Source organism: Gekko japonicus, unplaced genomic scaffold (assembly GCF_001447785.1).
Source record: "Gekko japonicus isolate JY-2015 unplaced genomic scaffold, Gekko_japonicus_V1.1 scaffold1722, whole genome shotgun sequence".
NCBI lineage: Eukaryota > Metazoa > Chordata > Lepidosauria > Squamata > Gekkonidae > Gekko > Gekko japonicus.
The window spans coordinates 240,080-262,511 of NW_015160264.1; the positions used below are offsets into that span (position 1 = coordinate 240,080).

Here is a 22,432-nt window from a genome sequence, read left to right on the forward strand (position 1 = left end):
AGGCAGGAGAAGTTAGAACAGAAATAATTCCAAGGATCACCCCCCTTCCCAGTTGCTCGCGGGCTGGATAGGAGCCCTGCAGGGGGCAGATCCGGCCCACAGACAGTACGTTTGACACCCGTGACTTAGAGCATCCCTGACAAGTGTTTGTCCAGCCGCTGCTTAAAGACTGTCAGTGAGGGGAAGCTGATACCGGACCTCCTCTAAGGACGGTTCCGAATGCCCAACTCAGTCTTATGTACGACAGTGGGCGTGGCGTGAGTAATTTTCCCATGTATACAGAGGGCGGATTTGGCCAACGAACGCTCCTATTTCCCAGGAAGTGAGACAACATGCTAGGTTTAATGAATAAATGTTGCCTTTTACTAAGCAGTTTTCAAGCATACGAAAAACAGATGCACACGCAGATTCACACAAGTTCCTTAGTTACAATAGTATATAGAAAGCAATCAGCATGGAAAATAATAAATTCAACAGACAAGGGGGATAACACAGCAGGATATCGCTTATACTTATCTGAGGTCCAAGCTGAGAAGAAATCTCCTCGTAGAAGGAATGGGGCAGCGTAAGTATCAGCGGGTGGACTCTAAAAACACACGGACTGGTCCAGCCAAGCCACGTGCGGGTTCTCGGGTCGCGACTCCCGAGAACGCAGTAAGAATCACCTGCAGCACTTAAGTTGCAAGGTAAGGGAGGGGTGGGTTAACCGGAGAAACAAAGGCTGTGTTTCTCTTTTTAAAAGCTTGTTTTTGGGCTTGGCTTAAGGCCAATAAACCCCACGAAGACGTTCCCCTTTCTCAGGCTATAGGTTCAGGGTTTGTGACGTCCTAGTTGAGGGGAAGGGGGCAATATTCAAATGATCTGCCCTAACTTCAAAGGGGAACCATGTGGCCAGGTGTCGAAAGTCCGTTCCCTTGGCAACTTTTGACTTGCAAAGATGTGCCTGGTCCACAGTGCAATAAAGGATGTGTTCTTTGTGATGCCAAAACCAGATAGGAAGCCGGGTTACGTGGTTTCCCACAGATCAGCAATGGTGGGGAAACCTGTTGTTCTGCCAAATATCCAAACTGAGCATAATGGCATTTTGTCGTCTTTGTCCTGAAGCACGCTGGGAAAGTGCAGGGAAGCACATGTCCTGTGGCACAAGCCTTGCTCATCCAAACGCAAGTATGAGATGCTAAGCAAGCCATACAAACACAAAGCAATCCCCTTATCCCATAAGCACAGATGTACAGACAATTGACAGACATAGCATCAGCACAGTACAAACAATGCAGTTACAAGCACACATGGTTACAACCTCCCTAGGCAGCTGATTCCATTGTCGAACAACAGATATCCGCATAATTGAAATCTCCCATGTCCACTGTGTCCCATCTCTGAGAACTTTGTAATCTGTTCTAGGAGTGTCTCATCCAAATCCTCTGCCTGGCTTGGTGGTCTATAGCAGACACCCACTTTAATATCACTATTATTTCTTACTCCAGTTTGGTGTAGTGGTTAAGTGCGTGGACTCTAATCTGGGAGAACCGGGTTTGATTCCCCCCTCCTCCTACCTGCTGGGTGACCTTGGGCAAGCCATAGTTCTGGCACAGCTGTTCTTAGAAAAGAGCAGTTTCTGTCAGAGCTCTCTCAGCCCCACCTACTTCACAGGGTGTCTTTTGTGGGGAGGGGAAGGGGAAGGAGTTTGTAAGCCACTCTGAGACTCCTTTGGGTAGTGAAGGGCAGGGTATAAATCCCTCCTCCTCCTCCTCCTCCTTCCTTTTATTTTATTTTTACCCAGAGACTCTCAACTGGGCATCCTTTTTGAAGTGAGGCTTCCAGAACTGCACACAATACTCCAGGTGCAGCCTGACCAATGCAGTGTACAGTGAGACTATGACAACTTGTGATTTGGATGTTATGCCTCTGTTGATACACCCCAATATTGCATTAGCCTTTTCTCTCACTGCATCACACTGGCTTGGTTTCCCTGAAGTGTTTCTCCTTGGCCTATAGAGCAAAGACTGATGTTGCTGTGGTCTTCCAAGGCAAGAGAAAGGATGGCTGTGGAGCTGGGTAGGAAGGAAGGAGATGGGAGATGTGTACATCTGGGTGAGACAGAAGAGAACCTCTGACTGGCCCACCAACTTGCAAAACCTTGAAATGCCCTCACCTGCCACTCCATTTATCTTATATAGGAGAAGGCGTGTGTTGGTAATTGGGGATTCCCTGCTGAGAGGGGTAGAAGCTAAAGTGTGCCGACTGGACTTGTTGTCTCGAGAAGTATGCTGTCTACCAGGTGCACGCATCCAGGATGTGACAGAAATGGTAGGAAGACTCATCAAGCCCACGGATTATTACCCCTTCTTGCTCATCCACGTGGGAGCAAATGATACCACCCGCCACAGCCCAGAACGTATTAAAAGAGACTATGGGCCGGGTCACACGGGCCAGATAACGTGGGGAGGAGGCGTGGCTATTAGCGCCATCGCAATTTGAGCCGCCACAATGCGATCAGATACGACAGCGGCAAACCGTGTTGTTTTTGTTGGCATGTGGTTCTTGCAGTGCTTCAATGGAGGAAAAGGAGCGTGCTGGGGCAATCAGACGGATCAGTCTGCGGCCCGTGGCAAACTGTTTGCTAGTAGCTCATGGGGGCAGTACTTTTTAACATAAGAACATAAGAGACGCCAATGTTGGATCAGGCCAAAGGCCCATCCAGTCCAACACAGTGGCCAGAAATACCAGGTGCCATCAGGAGGTCCAGCAGTGGGGCCAGGACATTAGAAGCCCTCCCACTGTTGACCCCCCCCAAGCACCAAGAAGACAGAGCATCACTTGCCCCAGAGCCCCTATCTAAACCTTGTGGCTAATAGCCACTGATGGACCTCTGATGGACTTTTTAAACTCCAGATCTTTGGCGGTAAGCTACAGGCTGGGGATGGGCGGGCGATGCTTCCCAGATGTTTCCGTATGATCGCGCCCGTTTAATCCGCCCAGCAGTCGTGCCTCTCCCAAGGCAAATTCTCCATGTGACCAGGACCTATGTTATTCTGGGTAAAAAGGTGAAGGGATTGGGAGTGCAGGTTGTATTTTCATCCGTTCTTCCTGTTGAAGGCATTTCAGAGAGGTCCTGGCATCTGAAAATCTCTCTGCCATGGGGCTTCTGCTGGTTCCTCATGTTGGATTTCTTAGTGAAAGTCTTCCCAAGTTCTGGGCTTGAGAACTTCTCCTTCAAGTCATCTGTTTGAATAAGAATGGGAACAGCAGGGAGTATATTTTCCTTTTTTAAAAAAATTATGTACATAATTCTTCTACCACCACCAATTTTAGATGGTACACGAGGAGCTTCAGATCATATGAAAACATCAGGTCAGGCAGCTGGCCTGGCTCTCCCATCTGCTACAGTACCCCATCTCCCCTGTAGGGGGTAGCAAACCCACTCAAGAACAACAACACCTCAGGTTCAATCTGAAGCATTGCCAATGAGCAGGTATTAAGAAAGAGCTCTGTCTGAGACCCAAGACATCTATGCCCAGGCAGAGAGTAATAACTAGATCCACCAGTGGCCTGTCTTGGTTTAAGGCATCTTCATGGGTTCATACACTGTGAGGGCAGTGAGGTGCACCATGGGCCATTCACAGTTCTTCCCTGCCCTTTTGATCAGGAAGAAATTCCACAACCAGAACTTCGGAGCTTTTTAAGTGGGAAAGCGGGAGGGAGGGAGAGAGAGAGCCCGTGCTGGAAAGTCATGCCATCCTCCGAATCGCCTCTGAACTGATGAAAGAGATAATTCTGCATCCCAAATACCAGCGTACACATGTTGATTCATGGCCATCTATAGGGTTGCCAGGTCTGGGTTGGAGAATACCTGGAGACTTTGGGGGTGGTTCCGGGAGAGGGCGGGGTTTGGAGAGGTGAGGGACCGCAGCATGGTACAGGGCCATAGAGTCCACCCTTCAAAGCAGCCGTTTCCTCCAGGGGAGCTGATCTTGTCAGCTGGAGATCAGTTGTAAAAGCGGGAGATCCCCAGGCCCCACCTGGAGGCTGCCAACCCTAGCCATCTATCAGTCTCCCTCCACTTTCACTGGTTAAACCAAACCCTGCTTCAGGTACCACCTGTGCCAGCCATGTGAACACCTGTCATGAAAGAACAGGGCCTTCTGGGGTACGATCCTGAAACTGCAGAACAACTTTGCAGAGGAACAGAGGAATCATTCTGCTTTACTTTCAGGACTTAAAAATGTCCAACCTTTGGCATTTCCCTCTGGATGCACATTTTAAGCTAGCTGATGTATTTTAGTTAATACCTTGCTTTTTTATCGATCCTATTTGATAGTAATTACTCCCAGTTGCTATAGGCCCCTTTGAACATGAATTGTAACTGCGATTGATACATTCTAAAAATAAGAGTTCAGGGGTCATTTCATAGAAAAAGAGGTGCGGGAGCTCATTAGCATAACTCATTAGCATAACTTATTTGCATATACCACGCCCCCTGACATCTCCGGAAGCGTGTCAGAAGGCAGCACCCACCAACACCCACCGCTCAGTCTCCACTGGACTGTTTTGGATTGCTAGCTATCGGGGGGGGGGGGCCATGCAGATCTGTCCTCGCAGAGAAGGAAGAGCTTGTACCTGAATAAAACTTGGCCTTAAAGGTGCCACTGGACTGTTTTGGACCGGGGGGGCTGGGGGGAGCTTTGCAATTTACCTGGTTGCTTCTCGCTCTGCCTGAGGGCTGCTGGGAGCAGGGGGTGGGGCTTGTTGCATGTGCCCACCCCCTGGGCTCTTTACTGCCGGAGCTCCGCTCCTGTGCGCTCCTACAGGAAATGACCCCTGAGAGTTAACGAATCCAAAGCTCCTTGACCAATGAAGCAGAATTATGAAAAGCAAGGTTTCATTTACACAGACCACAAAATCCAGCATTTCTGAGTGCCTGTTGAGGTTGGGGGGCGGGGAGTGCCAAGTTACACAGTCCTATCTGCAAGCAGATTTATTTATTTATTTATTCTATTTATTTATCCCATTTATACCCCGCCCTATCCCACACATGGGCTCAGGGTGGCTCTAATGTTGCCAAAGAGAGAGTCCATCTCTCCTTGGTGGTGGAAGTAATTGCCACCAACTCACAGCTGACTTACGGTGGCAACCAATGCTCCCTCTAAGCTGTGGAGTCTTGTGAGCAAAAATTCTACCTTGTGAGCAACTGGCATTAAAGTTGTGCGGGAGCGATTTGGCTACGGCATAAATGAGTTTGCTCTGGAGACCTCCTTCCTGAGTGAAGACAAAACTGTGTGAGCAGGAGGATAAAAAAACTGTGAGGTAGCTCACACAAACTCAGCTTGGAAGGAGCACTGGGTGACACCATGAGGTTTTCAAGGCATCAGATGAACTGAGGTGTTTTGCCAATGCCTACCTCTGTGTAGCAACATTGGACTTCCTTCGTGGTGTCCCAAATAGTAACCGTGGCTGACCCTGATTTAGCTTTCCAAGCTGTGATGAGGTTGGGCTAGCCTGGGCCATTCGGGTCAGGGCCCATCCTTTCTTGTCACCTGGGTGGAGTTTTTGATGCCAGACCGAGTCTCCCTTTTCACCGAACACTCTGTCACGCATCAAACACTCCTATGGCTTCTCGCCTGTGTGTTTCAGGAAGCACCCCGTTTGGCCGAACGCAGGGCTTTTTTTGTAGAAAAAGTCCAGCAGGAACTCATTAGCATAATAGGCCACACCCAGCAGCAGAAACTCATTAGCATATTATGCCACACCCTGATTGCACCACTCATTCGCATATTAGGCCACATTCCCATGTTACCAGAAGTGTGGTCATCCAGCCACACCCACCTTTTGCTTCTTATTCTGTTTACCTTGCTTGTTGTCAAAACCCAGGGCCTTTTTTTGTTGCAGGAACTCCTTTGCATGTTAGGCCACACACCCCTAATGTAGCCAATTCTAATGAGTTTCTACTGCTGGGTGTGGCCTGTTATGCTAATGAGTTCCTGCTGGGTGTGGCCAACTTGGGAGCCAGCCGGAACGCCGTTCTTGTGCGTTCCTGCCCAAAAATAGCCCTGGCCGAACTGCTTCCCACAGTCGATGCCCTGTAAGGGCCTGGCTTCCTCATGGAGTATTTTGTGCCAGGCAAGGTTTGACTTGAGACTGAAATGCTGCCCGTACTCAAGAAAGTATTACAGCTTCTCCCCCTTGAGGCCTCTAGTGCTGGGTGAGGTTGCCACTGTCATAAAAGCCAACCAGCATTGCCTTTGTCTTTTATGGATTTGGTTTTAGTTTGCTCACTCTTAGCCCATTTACCACAGCAGCCAGGCAGTTATTCAGGACTTCTGCCACATAACCAAGAGATTTGGATGAGGATATATAGAACTGAATATCATCCACATTTTGGTGACAACTAGGGTTGCCAGCCCCCCCAGTCAGAGTGGGGATTTCCCCCCTTTTGTGGGCTCCTCCTCGCCACTGGCCATCGGGGGAAACTCCGCCCCCAAATGCCCCCAAATGTGGTGTGATGATGTCACGTGGAGGTGACGTTATCACGACGATGATGCGGTTGTGCGGCAACGCTCTAGGTTTTGGACAAAGCTCCATAGTAAACACGGGCTCAAAACCTAGAGCACTGCAGTGCGATGTCAGCACTGTGCGCTTTGTGTGCATGGCAGAAGCTCCCAGAGAGAAGCAAAGATCCCCCCCCCCCGCTGGCAGCGAGGAAATACCTGGCAACCCTAGTGATAAACAATCCCAAAGCTGTGAAAAATTTGTTGTAGGGGCTTTACGCAGAAATTGAAAAGGCATGGTGGATAGAACTGCATCCTGTGGAACTCTACAGGGTAAGTACCATATTGATGACAACTGGTTTCCAATAGCAATGTGAGAAATGATTTGAACTAGTTCAGCACACATCCCCTGATACCTACTTCTGCCTTCAGGAACCTCAACAACATGGTGCGATCTACTGTTTCAAAGGGTGTAGATAAATCCAATGAAAGAAATAGAGAGGTGTGGCTTTTGTCTATACTCAGAGGTCATCAACTAAAGCTATCAGAGTTCTCTCAGTCCCGTCGCCTGGCCTGAAGCCACGCTGAAAAGGGTTTGGAGCAGATGAATATCCTGCTCTCTCAATCACTTTGCCCAAAAAGGGCAGATTAGAGAAACATCTTTTTTCTGAATTGATTTTTTTTTTTTAAGTAGTGGACAGATAACCATCTGAGGGACTTTGAGATGATTCCCTGAGTTAGTGACTGATTTATAATAGATACTAATGATTTGTTGATGTGCGTTCCTTACATTATTTTAGCAGCAAGGATCTAAGGGCCTTCACCGACCCTCAGCATTTCTAACAGAGCAACATTCAAAATCCAGGGACTTCAGGAATTTTCTGGAATGATAGGACTTAAACCTCTTCCACTGTCACCTTAATTCTGAAGAATGAGACATGAGTTATATCTAATCTTTCACTGTTGTTTATGTCATTCTGCTGCCATTCCCAGAGTTATCTGGGTAAACAGAACAGATTGCTGTATCCAAAACCCACTTTACAAGATTTCCAGCCACCTGGCTACTTGTACTTTCCCATGACAGGAGTGCAAGCTGTTCTTCCTTCTTATCATGAACACCCACACATAAAAAGGAGTGAATTCATCTTCAGTTAGGCTTGCCATTTCAGGGTTACCAGTGGGCCTAGTGTGAAAACACTGTGTCCCTTTAACAGAGGCTTCATGAGTAGAAATGGGCAGGTGCATCTCTTCCTTGCAGTGCCATTAAGTCTCTATTAAAGGGACGGAATATTTGTTTTTTCTTCAGGCCATTTGGCAACCCTCGGTCTCTGCCTTTTACTTTTGTATCACTGCCAGGAACCAAGAGGCAGGGCTACCAATGTTATTGTACCTTTTAACTGCTGGAGAAGGGATTTACCTGCCTTGTTCTGTGGTTGTTAATGGCACAACAGCCCTGCCCATAAACAAGGCAAGCAGGCCTACCTTCAGTTCTTCTGGACATCTGCGTAAGGACACCAACTTTTTTCCCTAGCTGTCCACCTTTCACAGCAGCCTGATGCTGTAGAAGAGGGGTGTCAAACATGCAGCCCGGGGGCCGGATCAGGCCCCCAGAGGGCTTCCATCAGGCCTGCAGTGGAACTGACCATCTCTTGCTTCCAGTTCTGCTGCTGCATCATAGCTTGCTGCTCCAGACTCTCTTAATCACTCAGCCATTTCACATTTTAACCTGGGTCCTAGGCTCAGAACTCTGGCCCCGGTCACACGGGAGGTTTTGGCCCAGAAGAGGGACGGATCGGGGGCGCAGCAAACGGGTGCGAGCACACCGCAACATCTGGGAATCGCACACCGCAACATCTGGGAATCAGCGTGCACCCATCCCCGATTCGTCCCTTCAGGCCGGTAATGTGGATGGGGGAAAAAACCCTGCTAAAGAGCAGGACTTACCTGCAACGCCACAGCAAGTGCGGCCGTCGGAGCGCCAGAGCGCCCGTCTTCAGGAGCAATCCAGACTCCCGGCCAAACTGCGCATGCGCACACATGCGCAGTTCGGCTGCCTCACTCTCCCTTAAGTGGCTTCCCCCCAGCATCTGATCATGCCAGGGAGCAACTGCGTGGCAGCTCAGGGGATCTATGTGATCTCGCCGCCACGTGTCTCTTTTGGTGCGGCTCTAAAAAGCCGCACTTTGGCCATGCTTTCTCCCCCCGTGTGGCAGGGGCCTCTGAGCATGAGATTTCTGTGGTGAATGTCAATAAATCAAAAGTAGGTTTGCAGCTTATTTATATTTATTTACAGCTTACAGATACACACTTGAACAGCATACTCAAGATTGCAACAGCACAGACATTTTGATCCAATAATTCAGAGCAAGAGGTGTCAGTTATCAGATACTGTTAAATAAACAAAATCTTGCAAGAGTGCTAATGTTTTAAGCATGTTTTTATTTTAAGGGAAAAAATCTTTGTGTTTGTGTCCCTTATAAAGTTTATATCTCCGCTACCTGGCATTACATTTTATGACACACATGGCCCGGCCCAACAAACTCTCATTTATGTCAGATCTGGCCCTCAAAACAAATGAGTTTGACACCCCTGCTGTAGAAAGTAACCAGTGAAGTGGCAACTTCTTTCATTGAAGTAGCTGGAACTGTGGAGCGCTGGTGGATGGTAATTAGAGTTACCAACTACCTGGACGAAAACAAATGCCCTATGCTTTTAAGAGAGATTTCACAAGATGTTATTTACCTGGTGATGTGATTTGCTTTGGTGCCGTTAGAAAGACAGAATATTTTTGTTCTCTAGGCCTGTTGGCAATATTAAATACAGCCCTGGAAAAACGTCATTGATTATTCTATTATTTATTTAGTGTATGTATTTGTAAGCCTGTCCTTTCTCCAAGGATAAAAACAAAAGTCCAGTGGCACCTCAAGGACCAATGGCATTTATTTCCATATGAACTTTTGTGAGTCACAGCTCACTCCAGATATGTGGAGATCAAACTGAGAATCTTCGTCCCAGAAGCTCAGATGAGCCCAGATGTTTTGCCCCCCCATTTTGTCTTCACAGCATCTGTAGGGTTACCAGGCATGGCCTGGCAGCTGGCAGGAGATGGGGGAGGAAGGTACTCACAGGGAGGGAAAGCAATCTTCATTGCCACACGATGACATCACTTCTGGTACACCCCGGAAGCAACAGCATCACACCAGAATTACGATCTATCACTTATCCCCAAACTCTGTGGAGTTTCTGGGTGAGTGCTAGATGTTGGCATTTCCAGATTGTACCAAAAGTGATGTCATTGCATGGCAACGAACGTCCCCCAGCACTGCTTTTGCCTGCTAACCAGATGAGCAACAGTGGGCCTTGGCAACAACTACCAAGAGTTTGCCTCCCATTAGTGGGCACGTGGTAAGCCTATCGGTGAGGTAGGTTAGGCTGAGAAGGAATAACTGGCCCAAGGTCACCTAAGAAGTCTCATGGGAAGTAGGGATGCCCGAAAACCTGAAGAGATGCTGCTGTTAAGAATGTTTACTCTGGAGAAGAGGAGGTTGAGGGGGGACATGATTGCTCTCTTTAAATATTTGAAGGGCTGTCACTTAGAGGAGGGCAGAAGCTGTCCCTGTGGGCAGCAGAGGAGAGGACTCGCAATAATGGGTTTAAATTAAGGGCGGGAAGGTACTGGCTGGATATTAAGAGGGGGGGGAATTACAGTCAGAGTTGTGCAGCAGTGGAATCAGCTGCCTAGGAAGGTGGTGAGCTCCCCCTCACTGGCAGTCTTTAAGCAGCATCTGGACAAACATTTGTCAGGGATGCTCTAGGCTGATCCTGCATTGAGCAGGGGGTTGGACTAGATGTCCTGTAGGGCCCCTTCCAACCCTGTGATTCTATGATCATAAGAGAAGCCATGTTGGATCAGGCCAATGGCCCACCCAGTCCAACACTCTGTGTCACACAGTGGCCAAAACCCAGGTGCCATCAGGAGGTCCACCAGCCAACACTGGCCTTGCCAGAACAATAGGCTGACTCAGTATAAGGAAGCTTAATACATTTGTGTGATCTGAACAGCCCTCTGAATTACTACACAATTGTACTTGATTCTGCTAATAGAATCAAATAGAAAACAAATTTGAGTTCAGTGTTAGTCAACAGTTGCTACTGGGCTTTACTCTCTGTTGCCAACAACTGGGAGAAGAAATTCCAGTCCCTTTAATGAGTGCAAATGGGCAGGTGAAGCTTTCCATGGCATGAAGACACATACCATCAGGTGGTAATTAATATCCCATTAAACTTCTCTTAAAGGGACAGGACACTTTTCTTTGGGCCAGTTGGCAGTCATAGAGAACTCCTATTGGAGTGGAACTTTATCTCTCTGGTGAAAGTCCTGTATGCCTAGCACTGCATTTAGACTTTCAGCCAGTCTAATGGCAGAAATACCAACAAAGAGTGCCTTGGTCTCCTCTTGGTATAAACTAAGTCTCACATGTGCAGCCCCAGTTTATAATAAATATGTATGTTTCCTAAGAAATAAATCTCATTGAGAACAATAAGGCTTGCTCCCCAGGAAATGTACATGGTATTGAAGGAGAGTTTTACAAATACCATGGACTGCCAAAAAGTCAAGTAAGTGGACTCTAAATCAAATCAAGCCCGGATTCTCCCTAGGAGCCAAAATGACTAAACTGAGGCTAGCATACCTTGGTCACATTATGAGAAGATAAGACTCACTGGAAAAGGCAACAGTGCTAAGATAAGTAGGAGCTGCGGTGGCTCAAGTGGTTCAGACGCTGAACTGCAGGCTGTGGAAGGGCGGTAGTTCAGCAGTTCGAGCCCCGAGTGTGCCGCATGACGGAGTGAGCTCCCATCTCTACTTCCAGCTCCTGCCAACCTAGCAGTGCGAAAGCAAGAAATTGCAAGTAGGTAAATAGGGACCACTTCGGTGGGAAGGGAACAGCGTTCCGTGTGCCTTGGTGTTTAGTCATGCCGGCCACATGACCACGGAAACGTCTTCGGACAGCGCTGGCTCTTCGGCTTTGAAACGGAGATGAGCACCGCAACCCTAGAGTCGGACTCGACTGGCTTTCGAGCAAGGGAACCTTTACCTTTAACTTTTACTAAGATAAGTAGAAGGCAGCAAGAAAAGAGGAAGACCCAACATGAGATGGATTGATTCTATAAAGGAATCCACAGCCCTCAGTTTCCAAGATGGGATGTTTTGGAGATCATTCATTCATAGGGTCACCATAAGTCAGAAGCAATTTGACTGCACTTAACACACACACACGTGTACACAGGATCACAGCCTTTTCAAAAGGTTGGCCCCAATACCCATCTTCTCTCCCACTAGCTGGGAGACAAATGCCTTCATGCACCTTGACAGTGCTGGAGTTGACAAGAAAGGATCTTCTTGCTGAGTGAAGTGTAAGGGGTCCCATGAGGAGACGAGTCATTTAGCAATGTGGCTGAATGCATCCCTACCTAGTCATCACTCAGTCTCCTCAGGCCACGCCTCTTTCTTTGATCAGAGGTGTTCACAGGCTTGCCTTTGATTGGCTGGAAGACTTGCCACTATTTAAAGCTCAGACAAAGTGAATAAAAGCTGTTGTAGTGGGTCTGCTGGAAAGTGACTTCACAAGCCTTAGTAATGGAAGAGGTAAGTTGTGTGGCGTGCTAAGTATAATTTATTGATGTTCTGTATGTGAGTTTTCAAAATGTATTTTACTGAAGCTCACTGCACATAGTAATACCTCTTGACTTGGGGAGTGTGTAGGATAGGATAAGCATAGAATGAAGAGATGTCCTTATAGCAAGTAACCTATATGGTAAGGGTAAGTATTTGTTATGGGCAGTCCTTGGATGAGGCTAGTTCTGATGTGTTATTGGCTGTTTTCTACTGTTACTTCTAATAAGTTAGTACAAAAGACGTGGAGAAGATAGGTTCCTTGACCATTAAGCTTACTAGAAGTCCACTTCATTGACCTGGTGGTTGTAGACCTCATCTCATTATCTTCCATATTTGTAATCCTAATTCTCCTGCTGTCTTAGGTGATGCTACAGGTGTTGGTACTGGCAAAAATGTTGATGACTAAGGCACAGAGAAACAAGGGTTGATCCCAGGAGTAATTAAAATACACACCCTAACTCTACTTCTGTAAATCAAAATGTTTTTTAGCTTTTGAGAGTCAAAAGTTCCCTTTGAGAATTTACACCCTGAAACTCTTCTTGGTCTCTAAAGTCCTGCTGGACTCAAATCTAACTGTTCTACTCTTTTTTCAAATGTATGTAGATGTTGCTGTTCTGATCAATAAAATACTAATTAATTTAGAAGTGGCACTGAATTCATAGTAGCTTTTTAAAATCACCATATATCTTATCTAATAGTACAGCTACTATCATGCAGGTGTCTGTGAAGATTTTGCCACTGAAAGAGTCTCCATGTCGAAGGGTTGGGAACCACGGCTCTAGCCCTTTGGTTGCTAAAATGCACCTTTTCTCTACTGGCTCCACAACACGAGGGGCTCAACTCGGCACTTCAGTGGGGGAAAAAACTAAAGCAGGAAATTCAGAGGCCCTGTTAGACGTGCCATGGGATTGCCAGGTCACCCATGGCCACCGGCAAGGGCAGGGGGTAAGATCGCCATCTCCAGACTGGGATATTCCCAGAGCTTTGGGGGTGGAGCCTGGGGAGGACAGGGACCTCAGTACCATACAGTCCATGCTCCAAAGCATCCTTTTTCTCCAGGAGAACTGATCTCTGTAGTCTGGGCTTGCCATTCCCCCACTAGGGGCGGGGTTTGCCCACTTTAGGGGCCCCTGATCTGCCTGGCCAGATCCAGCCAGCGGGGGCAGCCCCGCCCCCGAAGTGCCAAGATCATGCCTACGTGCCTGGAGTGATAACATCACCCGGAGGTGTCATTACCGCATCAGGCACATTGGCAGGTGGACACTCTAGCACTCAGCCAAAAAACTCTAAGGTACCATAGAGTTCCTGGCTGAATGCTAGAGTTTCCCCCCCAGTGACGTACCTAGCACAATGATGTTACTACTGGGTGATGTCATTGCGATGCACATGCTATGCATGTGGGCCAGAAAACTCAAGGACAGAAGCTTCGCCCCCACACACACTGACAGAAGGTAGGGACCTGGTAATCCTACTGTAGTCTGGAGTTGAGCTGTAATTCCTGGAGATCCCTAGGCCCCGCCTGAAGGTCAGCATCCCTATGTTATACTAGTCATCTAGCTATTGTTCATCCTTGAAAAAGAATCCAACACAACGGCTCCTGGGTACTGGCTGTGGATAACAGGAGAAATGCAAGAGAAGCCACCCACCTGTTGCTGGTGGCTGCAGCAGTAGTGGGAAAACTGCAGGAGATTGTTGCTGTTTGAAAGACCTTAAAAAGAGTAGCTAGGAACACCCTAAGCCTCTGAAGTTTCAAACTCTATGAAGAGCCATATACCCTAATGGTACTGCATACAGCTATTTCCCGTGAGGGTCCAGATCTTCTGACATACGTGCCGTATCTTTCTAGTTTCAGAGGGTTAGCTGTGTTGGCCTGCAGTAGAGCAGTTAGATTCGCGCCCAGTAGCACCTTCACGAGTCAAAGCTCTTTCCATCTAATGAAGGGAGTTTGACTTTCAAAAGCGCATCACCGGAAAATCTTGTTGGTTTGCCAGGTCTCCTCTTAGCCAGCTGCATGTGGGGTTAGGGTTGCCAGATCTAGGTTGGAGAACTCCTGGAGATTTGGGGGTGGAACCAGGGGAGGGGAGGGACCTCTAGTGGGGTCCAATGCCATAGAGTCTGCCTTCCAAAGCATCCATTTTCCCCAGGGGAGCTGATCTCTGTAGTCTGGAGATGAGGTGTGATTCCAGAAGATCCCCCAGGTCCCACCTGAAGGCTGGTATTCCTCTCTCTAAGGTGCTACTGGACTTGAATCTAACTACATCTTCTTAGTAATCAGTTGGCTGTAGAACTCATGATGGAACCTTCTATGCAGTGGACTTCTGTGCTTTTATCTGGGATCCTTGCACTAGGCGGAAATATTTCCTCGTCCTTCCATGCTTTTGGAAGGTACATTCTCCCTTGCTAACACTTCTGTCTGTTCTTCCTTAAGAAACTGGTGGTCTCCCATATGAAGTTCAATGCTGGAGAATGCATCAGAGTAAATGGGACTGTGATGCCAGAGGCAAAGAGGTTTGTACAGGTAGAAGAGGGCGGGCCAGGGGTGTGTGTGTGTGAAGCCCCGTAGCTAGGGAATTCTTTGGGAGGGGGCCTTGGGGGGCCCACCAGCTAATGAAATGAAAGTACAGTGCAGGTGGTCAGTTGGAGCACTTTGGGGGCAGCCCTAGAGGGAGGAGGCCCAGAAGAAACACTAGGGGGCCAGGCCCCGTGGGCCCCATGTTAGCTACGGGCCAGGTAGCAGGGATCATGGTTGGTTACACACTGGGGGGAGGAGGCCAAGGAAGGCTTTGTCCCTCTGATACAGAACCTGTCTCTCACAATTTCTTGTGTATGTAATTAGCTTTGCTCTCAACATTGGTCGGAATAGCTCTGATCTGATCCTTCACTTCAACCCACGCTTTGATTCCCATGGAGATACCAGGACCATTGTATTGAACTCCATGGCATGTGGCGACTGGGGTGAGGAGTTCCGGCCGTCTTTCTTCCCCTTCCAGCAGGGACAAGAAACCACAGTGAGTAGAAGAGTACAGTGCAAGGACCCAGGGACTGGAAATCTTGGGGGGAATTTCTTATTCATTTATTTAAAATATTTATTAGCTGAATTTCTTCCTCACAGAGCTCAACACAGCTTAAAATCTTAATAAAACACATTAAAAAAAACCAAATAACCTCCCCAAATTCAAAATAATAGTTTAGAACTACTTTAATTAAATACAATCTCCCTTATAAATAAAAGCCGAATGGTGGTGGCACTTCTCTAGAACATTCCACACGCTCCAAAATCAGTTCGCTCTCTGATCTGTCATTCAGAGGGTCTCCCTATCCACTGGCTGCTTTGCTTGAGTCCTGCCTCCAACATTCTTTTGCTGTTCCTCTTCCCCCCATAGCCAGTCAGAACACAGAGGTTATTTGCATATGCAGCCTCATTGGCCTTTGCCTCGGAACACAGAGGTCGTTTGCATATGCGATTTGATTGGCTTTTGCCTCTAACATTCTAAACAGTTTGCTGTTCTGAGGTAAAATGTGTCCAATCTCCAGGTGAGGGCTGGAGATCACTCAGAATTACAACTGCTTTCCAGATGGCAGAGATCAATTCCCCTGGAGAAAATGGTGGGCTTTGTATCCTTATATGCTGCTGAGGTGGCCCCCATATGACAGCCAATGTGACGTAGCAGTCAGGGCTTCAGAGCACGGGAGAGGCTGCAGGTGTGTGTGGGGTGGAAAGCTGAAGAGTGAGGGGGAAATAAAAGTAGGTTGATGATTGGCTGGGAAGGAGATAGGGTTGCCAACTCCAGGTGGGAAATTCCTGGAGATGTGAGGGATGGAGCCTGGAGAGGGTGAGGTTTCAGGAGGCGTGGGACCTCGGACAGGTACAAAGCCATTGACTCCACCCTCCAAACCAACTATTCCCTTCTGGGAAACCATCGTTACCAATCTCCAGGTGAAGGCTGGAGATCACTCAAAATTACAACTGTTCTTTAGGTAGCAGAGATCAGTTCCTCTGGAGAAAATGGTGGACTCAGTGTCATTATACCCTGCTGAGGTCACCACAGCAAATTGACACTGAGTGTCCAAGGCCGGGGCACCCGCTCAGAGCCTCTTTCTAGAGGCCGTTGTATTTATTTCCACAACGGCCCTTTTCCCTAGTCCTAAATAAAACAGTTTTCAACTGCCTCCTAAAACCTGAAAAGGGGCCAGGTACACCTCCCTGAAGAGCTTCGTGTCACCCATCCTTCTGGCTTCAGTTTGATCACTATCACGTAGAGGGCATAGATACAGAATAAGACCCTATTTCTAGTGTTTCTGTGTGTGTTTCTGTACACAAGTATGTCACTGTGTGTTAGGTGCTGGCAAAATAAGTCCTTTTGGATAATGTTAAAAAAAAAAAAACGCAGCCCTTAACTCCACATTTTGACAACTTTTAGGGTGGAGGGGTGTCATCTGGAGTGTATGGGGTGAGACTCAACAAGGTACAAAGGCCTAACCTGCTCTTGATGGTCAAATTAACGTTTAGTGTATTTGTATACACTATTGGTACAAACTGGAAGCAAAGTTGTTTGATATGCATCTTAGTATATGCGTGACCCAGTTTGGTGTAGGACAGTGTGAGATTAGGGTTTGGGAGGTCCAGATTCGAATCCCCACTCTGCTGTGGAAGCTTGCTGGATGAGTTTGAGGGTGGAGTATTTTGTCCCTGAGGAGGAGCCCTAGGACAGTCCTGAGGGAAAAATAATAATTCTGAGGAGAAGAAAGGGAGAAGGAAGCCAACTGATTCCAAGAGCAGGGAAGAGAGTGACTTGGCTCCTTCTCCTGCCCTTGGACCCCGATGGCTTCTGTCTCCTTCTCCTCAGAATTATTTCCCCTCCTTAGGAGTGTCCTTTACCTCAGGAGTCTCCTACAGCTCCCCCTCAGGGATAAAATACATTTCCCCCCCCCCAAACTCCAGTAGAGGGCCAAACTCACAGGGTTACAGACGCTTAATGGGATATTTTACCACCACATCACAAAAAAAGAAGCAGCGGCTTCAGCTGCCTGTTTCTTCACATTAACCTTCTTTTCGAGGGACAGGACATTTTTCTCCCAGTCTGTTGGTAACCCTGGGCCTAGTTGCTTGGTGCAGAGGTGTGTGTTTGGGCAGGGGAAGCTATATCTTTGGTCAATTGAAAAGAAGAAATCCAATATTCTCCCGGGGAAATGGCAGTATTTAAGCCCTTTATATCTCTCCTTAGGTCAGCATCTCCTTTGATAAGAAAGAGGTGAAGGTGAAACTTCCTGGAGGCCAGGAGCTCAGCTTCCCCAACCGGCGAGGGCTAGAGGCAGCTGGATTCTTCTCAGTGTACGGGGACTTTTGGATCAAATCCATCGAATTTGATTGACTTCAGTTGTGTCCTGTTCCACTAGAAGATCTGCAAATTAACAACAACAAAAAAACCTTGTTGGTCATGTCTTGTTTTCTGCTTTTCTGGCACAGCTGCTGGGAGCATATAAATATACTTACTGATGAACAGGTACAGGGAGAACATGGGGTGATGCCAGTTGTCTGAATCATTAATCTCTAATGACAGGTGAATTAACAGACGAAATCAGCATTAGTTATACCTTCGATGACACTCCTAAAAAGACAAATTAGTAATACAAGACACTAAATTATATGGCCAAGTACTTAAGTACACCTGAATGTTTGTTTGTTTTTTGGGTAACATAAATCAGCTAGAAGTGAACACTCAACATTCCTCCGCTAGGAACACTCAACATTCCTCCGCTAGAAACCCGAGTCCTTGCCTGAGACTTTTAGCTATTATGGCTACACTTCTGAAGGTCTCTTTAACATAAGGACCATGTACCTGCTTTGAAGAATTAGACTAACAGCAACTACATTGCTCCCTCACATGCCTTCCACACAAAGATCTACTGTTTGTCTACTGTCCTGTTCTTTCCCGTCCCCCTCTGGAAGCAGTAAACGCGTTGGTCTTAACTTTCCTTGCAAGTAGTAAGATACAGATCCTTTGAAGTATCTCTCTCCTCCTAATACTGCCTCTGCTGGGGCCTTAGGGGGGGGGGAAAAGCAAAACTTGCTCTTCCTCATGCTGCTTACTTCTTGCAAATTTTAGTTTATCTCTTATGGCAGCTTTATAGGGTGGACTGTATGAAACTAGACTAGAGCATCTAGGGGAAAGGGAAGGCCGAGAGTAGCTGCAGAGAGTGGGTGCTCTAGGACTACTCCTTATCCTGTGGTATACCACGGAGATTACAAGAAATGGTTCCCTGTAAAGCTCAGAGGAAGGATGAGGCTGCTGTTAGTCAGTTATCTCTGTTGGGCTTTAAGGCTGCCAACTGCAAGCTGGAAAATTCCTGGAGATGGTAGTAGTGGCGGTGCCTGGGGAGGGTGGGTTTGAGAGGGGGAGGGCCCTCAGTGGGGCATAATGTCATGGAGTCCACCCTCCACAGCAGCCATTTCGTTCAGGGAAAACTGATTTTTGTATTCCGTAGATGACTTGTAATTCTGAAAGAAGCCGAAGCCCCATTTGAAGAATGGCAACCCCACTTCAGAGTGAATTTTTCTCCTTAACATTTAAGGCAAAAGCTGATGGACCTCCTGATGGCACCTGGTATTTCTGGCCACTGTGTGACACAGAATGTTGGACTGGATGGGCCTTTGGCCTGATCCAAGATTGGCGTCTCTTATGTTCTTATGATGAGGATTTTGAGAGGTTTCTGTAGGCTGAGTGGAACGTAGCTGGATAGCAGCCAGTAAGTTGCAACCAACTTATGGCGACCGTGTCAGGTTTTCAAGGCAAGAGACGTTCAGAAGTGATTTGCCATTCCCTGCCTCTACATCACGACGCTGGAGTTCATTGGTGGTGTTCCATCCAAACACTAACCAGGGCTGACCTTGCTTAGTTAGTTCTGATATCTGATGAAATCAGGCTAGCCTAGGCTACCCAGGTCAGGGCAGTAGCCAGTTGTACCAGCACAAATATTTAGGCTCAAAGGGTTAGTATGGTAAACAGAAGCCTATGGATGATGCAAGGTGGGGGAAGTGGGCCACTTGAATTTTGGTGGGAGGAAGTGACTTCACAGAAAGGGGGGAACTGTCCTTTGAGGCAACTGAGACATCAGAGGGCATGTTTTCCAGCATCTGTGCTGAGTTCACTTTTCTCCTCAGACCCCAACCACTGCCCCCAAATCTCCAGGAATTTCCTAATATGTTATTTATATCCCACTATTTTCCCTGATGGAGGACTCAAAATGGCTTTTCACGTTGTTTTCCATTCCTCCACTTAATCTTTACAACAACTTTGTGAGGGGAGCTTAGGCGAAAAGATTGTGAGGGGCCCAGAGTCACCTGCCAAGCTCCCGTGGTTGAGTGAAGAATTCAAACCTAGTTGTCCTACAACGACATTTGAGTCCAGTGGCACCTTTAAGACCAACCAAGTTTAATTCTGGGTATAAGCTTTCATGTACATGCACACTTCTTAGAATCTGAAGAAGTGTGCATGTACAAGGAAGCTTATACCCAGAATTAAACTTCTTTGGTCTTAAAGGTGCCACTGGACTCAGACTATGTTCTGTTGCTTCCAACCAACACAGCTACCCACCCATCTAGATATCCTAGTCCTACACTCTAACAGCTATACCACACCAACCTGGGATTTGGTAGCCCTGCAAAAGTGGAGAGAGCAGGGCTATTTTGGGGCAGGAACGCACAGGAATGGAGTTCTGGCTGGCTCCCAAGTTGGCCACGCCCAGCAGAAACTCATTAGGATTAGCTACATTAGGGGTGTGTGGCCTAACATGCAAAGGAGTTCCTGCTACAAAAAAAGGCCCTGGGTTTTGACAACAAACAAGGTAAACAAAATAACAAGCAAAAGGTGGGTGTGGCTGGATAACCACACTTCTGGTAACATGGGGGTGTGGCCTAATGTGCTAATGAGCTGTGCTGTCAGGGGTGTGGCCCAATATGCTAATCAGTTCCTGCTGTTGGGTGTGGCCTATTATGCTAATGAGTTCCTGCTGGGCTTTTTCTACAAAAAGAGCCCTGGGAGAGAGATTCCATTTCTTCAGTTGCCTGATGGGGATTAGAATAATATCTGAACAGGAGTGATAGCTTTCATTTTTACAAGAGAACAAAGTTTGGGTCCAGTGGAACCTTTAAGACCAACAAGTTTGATTTTAGGTATATATTTTCATGTATCTGAAGAAGTGTGCATGCGCTCGAAAGCTTATACCAGAATTAAACTTATTGGTCTTAAAGGTGCCACTGCAGTCAAACTTTGTTCTATTGCTTCAAACCAACATGACTACCCATCTGAATCTATTTTTATAAGAAGACAGTAAGAGAAGCCTCTGTAAATGTTACTCCTTCCACTACTACTAAAGAATTTGAGTCCAGTGGCACCTTTAAGATCAACAAAGTTTAATTCAAGGTACAAGCTTTCATGTGCAAGGCACACTTCTTTAGATACAGAGAACAGAATCTCTTCAACCATTACATATGGGGTGGGGGTGGTTGTCAGGAAAGACCAGTTAGAAGGAAGATGCATAAGAACTGGGTGATTATAGCCAGGGCTCTTTTTGTAGAAAAAGCCCAGCAGGAACTCATTAGCATAATTGGCCACACCCAACAGCAGGAACATATTATCTTATTAAGCCACACCCCTGACAGCACAGGTCATTAGCATATGAGGCCACACCCCTGTTGCCAGAAGTGTGGTTATCCAGCCACACCCACCTTTTGCTTCTTATTCTGTTTACCTTGTTGGTTGTCAAAACCCAGGGCTTTTTTTTGTAGCAGGAACTCCTTTGCATGTTAGACCACACATCCCTAATGTAGCCAATCCTAATGAGTTTCTGCTGTTGGGTGTGGCTTAGTATGCTAATAGGTTCCTGCTGGGCGTGGCCAACTCGGGAGCCAGCCGGAACTCCGTTCCTGTGCGTTCCCGCCCCAAAATAGCCCTGATATTGGATTCGGGCAAGATTAGTATGCAACTATAAACGTTAACCTGTAGACCTGTGAGAATGACATTTGAGTAGGGTTGCCCGCCTCCAGGTGGGGCCTGGAAATCTCCTGCTTTTACAACTGATCTCCAACTGACAGAGATCAGCTTCCTTGGAGAAAATGGCTGCCTTGAAGGGTGGATGGACTCTATGGCACTGTACCATGCTGAGGCCCCTCCCCTCCCTAAATCCCGCTCTTTCCTGGATCCACCCCCAAAGTCTCCAGGTATTTTCCAACCCAGACCTGACAACCCTACATTTGAGTCCAGTGACACCTTCGAAACAAACAATCTGCATCTCTTAACAAGATTAGTGAAAGTATCATCGGGAGACTGCCGAGAAGCTAAGTGAATTCTTTGAATTGCTCTTCACAGCAGGGTCCATCATGTCCACCATGACAAAAGGTGGGTGCCGGGACCTCCTTCCAAGAAACTGCATATCCATTTTTTTGTTCTTTTTGAGCCACAGTGCAGCACTTTCTGGTGGCACCACCACCAGCTTAAGTAGCTACCCTATATCCATTGATGACTCCACAGTTCTTTGATAGGACATGTCAGACCCAATCATCTGAGGGCCTGGTATGAAGTAAATGCACCTATTGGATCTGCTCTGCCAAAGCCGTTGCCAAGTCCCTTGTCCTCTTTGAGGCTGAGTGGACGTGCTTAGAATGCAGAAGGTCTCAGGTTCAGTCCCCAGAATCTCCACTTAAAAGAACCAGGCAGCAGTTGATGTCAAAGACCTCAGCCTGAGACCCTGGAGAGCTGCTGCCAGTCTGAGCAGACATTACTGACCTTGATGGACCAGTGCAGTGATTCAGTACAAGGCAGCTTCATGTGGGTTCTTCTTAGAAAACAGCTGTTCTTTACTGAGCCCTGGGTGTTTATATTGATTCCACTGAGACAAGAGTACCCCAGGGAGAATAACACAAAAAGAGACAGAACATCACACAACAACGTGTATGACACCGTGTCATTTTGTAATTTTGTCATTTAATATCATCCCTTTCCTCTTGTTTCAACATGGTGTGTTCTTTATGCCTCCTGGGGCCAATTAAAGACTTTTCTGTGCTTAAAGGCGGGAAGTGAAGCAGAAGATAATAGCGCAGGCAATTACTATAATTATATGGGAAAGTTTTTCTGAGGATAATATAGGGGGACGCTTTGGAAACTAATGGAACAAACAACGGTCCCCAGGTTAGGTCAAAACAACTTAATCCAAGTAATTCTCAAGGGCTTCCCTTTCATTATGAGTGTCTTAATTTGAAGTCTTATTG

General features: G+C 47.2%; 1 protein-coding gene across 1 annotated transcript; it reads left to right on the forward strand.

The window, feature by feature from the left end:
* The first annotated feature begins 12,126 nt into the window (after nucleotides 1-12,126).
* Nucleotides 12,127-17,537, forward strand: LOC107113645 (16 kDa beta-galactoside-binding lectin-like). The gene is made up of 4 exons (XM_015414999.1): nucleotides 12,127-12,135; nucleotides 14,594-14,673; nucleotides 15,002-15,173; nucleotides 17,391-17,537. The coding sequence occupies exons 1-4, from the start codon at nucleotides 12,127-12,129 to the stop codon at nucleotides 17,535-17,537; spliced, it is 408 nt and encodes a 135-aa protein (XP_015270485.1).
* Nucleotides 17,538-22,432: the final 4,895 nt, after the last annotated feature.